Source organism: Myotis davidii, unplaced genomic scaffold (genome assembly GCF_000327345.1).
Source record: "Myotis davidii unplaced genomic scaffold, ASM32734v1 scaffold337, whole genome shotgun sequence".
Lineage (NCBI taxonomy): Eukaryota > Metazoa > Chordata > Mammalia > Chiroptera > Vespertilionidae > Myotis > Myotis davidii.
In genome coordinates, this window is record NW_006288250.1 from 1807635 (window position 1) to 1817161 (window position 9527).

Sequence of the window (9527 nt, forward strand, 5' to 3'; positions counted from 1 at the left end):
AAAACATCTTGCACACCCCTGCCAGAGATCGAGCCTGCAACCTGGACGTGTGCCCTGACTGGGAATTGAGCTGGCAACCTGTCGGTGCATGGGATGATGCCCAACCAATTGAGCCACCCTGGCCAGGGCTCAAACTAAACTTTTGAAGGGGGTTATAAAGGAAAGACCACCCAGTCACGATGCCCAGACAGTAATTCTAGCTCCTTGGTCAGAGTTTTCTGGGGAAGGCCTGACATGTAGGCAGGAATGAGGATGGCCACAGCCTGGGAAAGAAAGGGAGAAACACAAATGGGGAACGGAGAGGCCCTGGACTGGATGGCAGCAGAGGCACGAGTGTCTCTGAGTCAGGCCATGCTGGCAGACTTGTCTCCTTTCCTGTGCCGGCAGGCCTGGCTGAGGCCTCCTTTCCACAGCAGGTCCCTGCAGAGCAGCCCAAGCCCCCTGGGGATGGCAGGCCCAATGCACGGCCGCCTCCTGGGCCTTTCCAAACCACCCGGGGTTCCCAGCCCAGCTGGCTCCCAGCCACAGCCTCTCCTGCACTTGGAAGGCTCCTGCTGGGCCTGGGCCACGCTGGGAGAATGTGCTGAGTGTTCCGATGTGGAGCAGCCAGAGCCAACGAGCTAATGGAAATTAATCCCCACCCCCGGGCCTTTTCTCTCCTGTGGCCAACATGGCTTCTCGGAATCGCTCCCATGTCTCCACACCGTGTGTTTCAGGTGCTGGGGATCCCGGGCAGCTTCACCCCAGCCTTCAAGGAAACGGAGGCCTGGACTCCGGGTGCCTGCCTGAGCTCTAAACCTGCACCTCCCATATTTGGGGGGCCAGGAGGTATCGTTCGTGTGCTGAAGACTGGGGGCAACACACTGATTTATGGGCCAACCCAGCAGCCTAGAATTAAAGCCCACGCACCCAGCTAGGCATACTTTGTTACACTTTGCTAGGCACAGGGGAATGGGTCTTAGCAACCAGGTAGTGAAATTTTTGGATTCTTAAAGACAGAGAAAGTGAGAGAAGAAAGGACTTCAGTGTTTTTATTTCTTATTGATTTTTAGAGAGAGGAAGTAAGAGAGAGAGAAAAACATTGGTGTGAGAGTGGAACATCGATCAGCTGCCTCCTGCACGCCCCCTTCCGGGGATTGAGCCCGAAACCCAGGCATGTGCTCTGACTGGAATCGAACCAGCAACCTTTTTGGTACCCAGAAGGAAGCCCAACCACTGAGCCACACCAGGGCTAGGACTTTAGTGTTTTTAGACACTCACCTCTAAAGGAGCTAAAAATTTCAGCCCCTTGGTCAAAAGCTCCACAACTGATTGGAAGGGCTGGCCCCTTAAAGGACAGATCTGGGTTGTCTGGACGGTGTGGCTCAGTGGTTGACCATCAACCTATGCACCAGGAGGTTGCTGGTTCCATCCCTCATCAGGGCACATGCCCGGGTTGCAGGCTCGATCCCCAGCAGGGGACATGCAGGAGGTAGCTGATCGATGTTGATGTTTCCTTCTCATCGATGTTTCTATCTCTCTCTCCTTTTCCTCTCTCTTTAAAATCAATAAAAACCTATTTTTTAAATAAAGAACAGATACGGGTTTGGGGGAACAGCTCCCGGGGGACTGTGACAGACTCTGTTGGATCCAGACATGTCCCAGAATAAATGCAACTGCTTTCCGTTAATTATGTCATCAAAACTTTAGTTGTATTTTACTGAAGCAGTCCTTGAAATCAGGAAAGTGGTTTAATTTGCTGCCAACAAAAGAATAAGGGGTCTTTTCCCTCTGAAACTTTGCCCAATGTCCTAGAATGAATGAATGCCACTTCAATGTTTTATTTACATAAGATTTGTGTATTTAGCTGTAGTATTTTCTTGGAAGCCTTATTTAGATGGCTACCGTTGAATTCTCTATGTACGATTCCAGCGCTCATCATATTTATAATAGAATATGTCTGACTCGAGAATAGGAGCCGTCCTTCCTGTCCTTGAATTCCCTGCCTCCACCCAGAGCCTGGCACCTGATGGGTATACAGTAAACATCTGCTGGGTGAATGGATAAAGGGCCTGAGCTCCTAACACTAAAATAGCCACACAGGGGGAAGGAATTTGATGCTGTGAGCCTCGGGAGCCGCCAGGATTGTACCCTCGGGGGGTGCTGACTAGACTTCTCTTTTTGTTGTTAAATTGATATTTAATAATTTAAGAAGCCAGCCCTCCCACAGTTGGGGCTCAGTTGAGCAGACAACAGTGAGCCTGCTCCTGAGGTGCTGACAGTCCCTCCGGGCTGTGACTGACCCTGGGGATCCTCCAGGGCCCCGGGCCCAGCCACACTGCCAGGTCAGCTCCCGCCTGGAGTCTTCAGCCAAAGTGCCCAGAAGCCTGCTACCACAAACAGTTCACCAAAGCAAACAGATGGAGGTTCACTCCTCTTCCTCTCTTCTCTCCCTTTGTTTCTATTTTTCTACCACTCTTCTCTCTCTTTCACCCTCCCCCAGTCTTTCTCCTCGCCCAGCCTTCTGCCCTCCTCCAGCATCTTGGTCAAGCTTCCCAGCCCTAACTGGACAGCTCGCCAGGCTTTGCAGAGGTGCTGAGAGGCATCCGCCTGCACTGCTACTGTGTGGGCCAGAAACCTGGTTTGGCTGGTGCTGACTTAGGATTGGGGGTGTCATGTCAGCTCCCGGGTCTGAAGGTGGAGAACCCCTGCCTGCCATTCTGGGTGTGAGAGAGATAGTCGTGGGGAGCCCCCGAGCCACGCTTCTATTATCCCCAACCCCACTCGGATCATAGATTGCACGTGGTCTCCCTGTCTCCTTGTTCATCATTCTTTCCTCCCACCCCGGAGCTACTTGAAGACAGGTAGTTTGCTTTCCCCTCATGTGTGATCAGGCTGGCACAGGCCTGCACCAGCAGGAGCTGAGTCCGTGTCCGCACATTCAGCCACAATTCAGCTATGGGGTAGCCACTGTGTCAAGCGTCAAGCCTTGGGGAGGTAGAGGTGAGCAAGACAGACTTCCCTGGGCTCAAGAAGCCTGCAAGACAGACTTTAAATTAGTACAGGTGTGAAGCAAAACATAAATGAGAAATGCAAACGCGAGGGTCAAGGCACACAAGGGGAGGCCTGACCTAGGTGAAGGGTCAGAAGAAACTTTAAGGAGAAAAATCCTATACCACCAGGGTGATTCCTAAAGGATGAATAGGATTTAGGGGAAAGATGGGGGTGAGGGAGAGTTCAAGAGAGACGATTCTAGCCGAGGGAATATTTGCTGAATAGTTGGAATGGTGAAGCTGGCATTGAAGTCTAAGCTCACTGGCACGGTGGTACAGAACATTCTGACTGGCACAGGAAAACAGATGGATGAAGGACGGGTGTCTTGATACTGTGCATGGAATAGGGTAGTGGGAGTTATCTCTTCATTGGCCCTGTCACCGCCCGTGGGCCTGTGTTACCAAAAGGCTATGCTCTGATCACAAACGCTTCCAGGAAGGGTGTGGAATAGATACATCAGCCTCCTTTGCCAGAGATGGGGGACTCTGGGCTTCAGAGAAAACCCTTTGACTCCACGCCATTGCCCCTTGACCTTGCCCACCTCGGGAACCTAACCTAGGACTCTTCTCCCCCCACAGATGAGCGAGAAGTTGTTCAGAAGAAGACCTTCACGAAATGGGTGAACTCGCACCTGGCCCGCAAGTCCTGTCGCATCACCGACCTCTACAAGGACCTGCGGGATGGACAGATGCTCATCAAGCTGCTGGAGGTGCTCTCTGGAGAGATGCTGGTAACGCTCCTTGCTGTGCCGGGGGCCTGTGGCGGGGGCCAGCCCCCTTCAGGAAAGCTATGGTCTGGGGGCCCCTCCAGTTCTCCTGGCCTTCCAGGTTTCTCCCTATTCTTTTGGGAGGTTTTCATACTTAATGGGGTGCGGTGTCCCCATGGCTGGCTAGGTTCTCTGGCCTGTTCTCAGAATTTCTGGCCTCCTCTGGCCTCTTCCAGCCTTCATGCTTCTCCAGGAAGCCGTGTGGAGCTCTTGACTTTCTCCACTTGGGATCTGGGCATCTGTGGCTGGTCTGCAATGGCCACGCTCAACCTCCGTGCGCAGGGGGAGATACATGGACTGATGGCTTCCCATTACCCAGCTGGAGAATTGTGCATCCTTCTTGGAACCAAGGGAAAGTGTGGAAGATGCTGTCTTGTGTGTTCCATTGCTCTTATGCATGGAAGTCTGTTACGGGCCCTCTCGGTTGTAACCCACCAGCAGTAACGTTGCCCCCGAGGGAGAACCAGATTTAGGTCCATGTTTTCCTCAGTTACTTTCATTGTGACCTTGGGCCTATCACGCCTGACCTTCTTTGCTTTGTTTCCCCCGAGTGTAAAACTAGGGACATAATGCCTGTGCCTAATGAAGTGCTCTAAGATCCTTGGGGTCTGGTGAAAAGGTACCATATTCTTCTGCTGCCTTTTCAACTCCAAGCTAAGTTCTGCCTCTTACCCTGTATTAAAAGCCCACTAGTGAGAATTACCCCCTGGGAACCCTTCAGATGATGAGGTTACCCATCAGTGGTGGTCCCCTTGAATTTTGGCTGGGGCCATTGGGGGGTGAGGAGGGAGGAGGTTGGATGGTGGGATAGACCCATTATCAGTCACCAAACTGAAAGCCACTCTTATCACCAACTGGCAGTAAATAGTCCTTACCACTGTGCTTGGCACATACTAAGTGCTCAACTACATGGTTACTTACTGGGTTCGAATACCATTTATCACCCACCCAGAAGGCTTGGTTTAGCCCCAGGCTCAGTACTGATACAGCCTGATCGCAGGGTACTTGAGGGAGGGAACCTCTGAACTTTGCCGAAAGAATGGGCTTGGAAAGTGTCAAGGCGTGCGTGTGGGAGTTGGAGTTGAGCCAGGAGGCTGGAGGGTGGCTGCTGAAGATAGGAGCTGGTCCAGGCTGCGGCCACCTCTGTGGTCACTGTGAGGTCCCTCCATGCCCACGGGGCCACTGCTGTCCCCCAGCCAAAGCCCACGAAGGGGAAGATGCGCATCCACTGCCTGGAGAATGTGGACAAGGCCCTGCAGTTCCTCAAGGAGCAGCGTGTGCACCTGGAGAACATGGGCTCCCACGACATCGTGGACGGCAACCACCGCCTGGTCCTGGGCCTCATCTGGACCATCATCCTTCGCTTCCAGGTGGGTTCCCAGAGGGCAGGGGGCGTGGAGGGAGCCTCTCCGAGCCAGGCAGGCCTGGGAATCTTAAAAAATGGTGAATAAAGAGGGAGTGTGTGTGTGTGTCCACTCTGGGGAGGCTAGAAACCTGTCCTGCGGGAAAGTGCCGGTGGGAAGGAGTGACCCTTCTCTGCATCGTCAAACTGTTGAAGCTCCGGGCAGGCTGTCAGTCAGCAGCCTGGCCCTGTAAGGGAGGAGGGAGAATTAGTGGCTGCACTGAGGTCTGTCTACAGCGGTTCTCAACCTTCCTAATGCCGCGACCCTTTTATACATTTCCCCATGTTGTGGTGACCCCCAATTTCATTGCTACAAATTGAACATAATTAAAGCATAGTGATTCATCACAAAGACAATATGTAATTATATATGTGTTTTCCGGTGGTCTTAGGCGACCCCTGTGAAAGGGTCGTTCGACCCCCAAACGGGTCTCGACCCACAGGTTGAGAACCGCTGGTCTAGAAGATCTGCTTTTTGTCCCCTTCCCCCTATATGTGTAACTTTATGGGTTTCGACATAGTTTGATTCAGAAACTGCAAAAACAGTGCAGAAGATCTGCTTTTATGTGTTTCAATCAGAAACTTCTCTCTTCCCACCCTGAACGTCAAGGTTTGTTATTTATAAGGAAATGTAGAAAGCTCGAGGGAAGGAAGCAGGACCGTCCACCTGCTGGTTTGGGGACAGAAAGAGCTGTCAGAGGAGGGAAGGGAGGGAAGAGGAAGGTGCAGCACACAGCTCTCGGACTGAAGAGCCCGGCCAATGCTCTCTGGTGCCCCGTCTCACCATGCGGCGGGGGGGAGGAGGGGTGCGATTAAACAGTAATGACAGGACTGGGCAGAACGAAAAGGCAAGAGAAGCTCCTCATCCAAATCCAATACCTTCAGCCTTAGTGCTGCTCCCGGCCTTGCAGAGCTTTTCCTCCTGGGGAGGAACCCGGTGCCGTGTTTATTCTCCGCATCCCATCAGAGTTATCAAGTCAGAGCCATCTCGTCACTGCCCCTGTGTGTTGGCGCTGACTGAGGCAGGGAAACAGGCCACTGGGACCCAGGCCTCAGGCTGTGGTGTTGCTGCCAGATGGATGGCTAGGGAGGAGGAAAGAGGGAAGGAGCCCCCCATGGAGAGCAGGAAGGCATGAGCCAGTTGCAAATCTAATTCCTCTCCCTCTGGTCCCTTCATCCCCAGATTCAGGACATTGTTGTTGTTCCGGAAGGTCCGGAAGGTCGTGAGACGCGCTCGGCCAAGGATGCGTTGCTGTTATGGTGTCAGATGAAGACGGCAGGGTATGACCTGGGAGCCAGCTGCCGCCACATTCCCCACCCACCCGCTCGCTCCCCTGAGCACTGCCGTCCCCAAGGGACATGACACCATCACCCAGAACTACAGCAGCTTCGGAGTAGTGGATGCACAGTCTATCCTGACCTGATTCTTTGGGGCCGGGAACACAGGGTTCCTTTCCACAGCTGTGTGAGCCGGACTGGGGGCTCTGTTGGGTGTATGAGTCTTTGGGGCCCATGTTATGGGGGAGCCTCTGTGAGGCTTCACGGCTGCCCTCATGTTTAAGCGGCTTGAGGAGAGACAGGTCCATTCCTCTCCTGTGTATTGGCCCCTAAGTCCATACATTTGTCTGGGACCTGAGAAGAATCTTAATGTTTCTTTTGGATGCAGCTACCCCCACGTCAATGTCACCAACTTCACCTCCAGCTGGAAGGATGGCCTGGCCTTTAATGCCCTGATACACAAGCACCGGTAAGGGGGCAGAGGGGCTGTGGGGAGGGGCAGTTCCCCTGCAGGTGTTGGGACACATTGCACTCAGCATGTAGGTTGCTGTTCAAGCTTCACGGGAATGTCACCTCTGCTGGTCCTCCTCTCACCCTCCACAGCCCGGCCTCCCTTAACTTCCCTCTGCTGCCTTCACAGCTTTCCCCTGCCTCACTCCCAAATCCTCCTCCCACTTTTCCTGCCCGTCCCCCTCCCTCCATCTGCCAGGGTCTTTGCATCACCTCCCTGCATCACCTCCCTCCATCTGCCAGCATCTTTGCACCCTGCCGGGCTGCCCTGTTGGTGGGGATGCCGTGGCCACCACTCCCTCTGACGGTCTGGCTTCGTCCTCAGGCCTGACCTGATCGACTTTGATAAACTGAAAGACTCCAACGCCCGACACAACCTGGAGCATGCATTTGATGTGGCCGAACGTCAGCTGGGCATTATACCGCTCCTCGACCCTGAAGGTGAGCAGCTCCCACTCCAGTTGTAACTGTACGGGTGGGAGACGGTACTTCTTATGCCGGAGGGAGTGCCAGACTGACAGGGCACCTGGAGGGGTCTAGGCCAGGTTCTGGGCAAGCCATGGGCACAGCGAGGGGAGGGCAGCCAGGCCAGGGCTCTGTTTGGGGCCTGCCTTTCAGCTCCAGTTGGTTCTTGGCACCTCATCTGGCCTTTGGGTCCTTCTGTCTTTCATAACTTATGGTGCATCCTCTCGCCAAAATCTCCGGACCATTACTCTTCCTGCTGCTTGCCCCTCGGTGCCTGTAGTTGAACTTCGTGCTGGAGAAACACGGAGATAAACACTCTCAGCCTGACCTTTCCGGCTTCCGGGTCAGCCCTGAGAGCACCCTTTCCCCTTGCAGATGTCTTCACAGAAAACCCTGATGAGAAATCCATTATCACCTACGTGGTGGCATTTTACCACTACTTCTCCAAGATGAAGGTGCTGGCGGTGGAGGGCAAGCGCATCGGCAAGGTACCGTGTGTTTCGTGACCAGTGTCTCCGCATTTGCCAACCAGGCCTTGGCTGGGATGCTGCCTTCCCATGCCAAGAGCTTTGTGCCTGGGCTCCAGCTGCAGCAGGGGAGGGGAGTGGGGGGCAGGTCACCCCCACCAACTTCCTCTGAAGCCAAAGTAATGGCTCCCATGCTGAATTCCAACGCAGGTTGGCAGTCTGTCCTGAAAGGCGTCCTAGCCTGCAACTCTGAGCCCATCTTCCACCTGCAGACCCACATCTCATGAATATTCCCACAGGAGCAAAACAGGCTTTTATTTGTTGGTTTCTTGTAGGTTCAGGCCTCTTAGGCTCCATGGTATACCAGGAAGCCACCCCACTGTGCAGACCCTCATGCCAGATTCCTCTCCCCTGCTGGGTCCTCAGCTGCTTGAGGGTGGACACCACTCCTCATTCATCTCTGTGTGCCTGGTGTTTAGCAAAGACAGTGCCTGGAAGCCCTCCATTCCTAATATGCATTGAAAACGAACAAGATTTTGGCCCCTCTAGTTGCTGGTGTCCTAGCACAGGGAGCTGACCACTCTTATGTAGGGTTAGGGGAAGAGGTGGGAACTCCTGAACCCCAGCAGGGCCAGCTGCCTGCTGAGGTTGCCGGTGCACTTCCAGGCCATTCCTCTGCCTGAGCCACAGCCCTGGCCCCGGAGAATAGCCCAACATGGGATGCTCCAGGCGGAGAGAAGGAGGACCACCTCGCCTGTGGTCCTCACAGAAGCACCATTGCTCTTCTGATGAGGAGGAGTAATAAGGCGATTCCCTAGGTGATCGACCATGCCATTGAGACAGAGAAGATGATTGAAAAGTACAGCGGACTGGCCTCGGACCTGCTCACCTGGATCGAGCAGACCATCACCATCCTGAACAGCCGCAAATTTGCCAACTCCCTGACCGGCGTCCAGCAGCAGCTGCAGGCCTTCAGCACCTACCGCACCGTGGAGAAGCCGCCCAAGTAAGGCCCTGGCACTTGGGAGGGAGGGTGGGCATCAGGGGCTGAGAACCAGCTGCCTAAAGGCAGAGCCAGGCTCTGGGCCTTGAGATGTGTACATGGGAGGCGTATTCTAGAGAGCTGCATCTCTGTCACCTCCTTCATCCCCTCCTGGCCTCCCTGCTCCCAAGCTGCCCGCCTGTAGGAAATGGGCATTGAGGAGTGACCCCTGACTTGTAGCCAAAGAAAGTAGTTTCCCAGATCCCCACGGGGAGCAGCAGTGAAATCTCAGGCTTCCCGGTCTCTTCAAAGAGCCTGCGCTGGACAGTGCCTTTCTTGTCTGTGCACTGAGCTTCGTGTTTATTTTGAGGTGATGACCTCTGCGTTCCGAGCCTCAGAGCCCTCTGTGTGGGGCCTTGTTGATCATCAAGTACATTCTTCTTGTTCTCTCCCCTCTGTCACTGCCCATCAGCAGAGCTCTGAGCCCGCCTCTCGGGACTTCCGTTTCTCCCCGGCATGTTCAGGGCCTGGGTGGGTGCACGTATGCACAGATACACACAACCATACAGGCTCATGTGCATGCGTGCATACACATGAAAACAGGCACGCACAGACACAGGGCAT

General features: G+C 54.2%; 1 protein-coding gene across 1 annotated transcript in view; it reads left to right on the forward strand.

Annotated features, from left to right (window-relative positions):
• The window catches only part of SPTB (spectrin beta, erythrocytic), a 112676-nt gene that overhangs the window by 63328 nt on the left and 39821 nt on the right, over positions 1-9527 (forward strand). The window contains exons 3-9 of the mRNA XM_006760091.2: positions 3612-3763; positions 4996-5169; positions 6385-6482; positions 6868-6948; positions 7315-7430; positions 7830-7942; positions 8740-8927. Of these exons, the coding sequence (XP_006760154.1) occupies positions 3612-3763; positions 4996-5169; positions 6385-6482; positions 6868-6948; positions 7315-7430; positions 7830-7942; positions 8740-8927 (922 nt within the window). The remainder of the gene's footprint in view (positions 1-3611; positions 3764-4995; positions 5170-6384; positions 6483-6867; positions 6949-7314; positions 7431-7829; positions 7943-8739; positions 8928-9527) is intronic.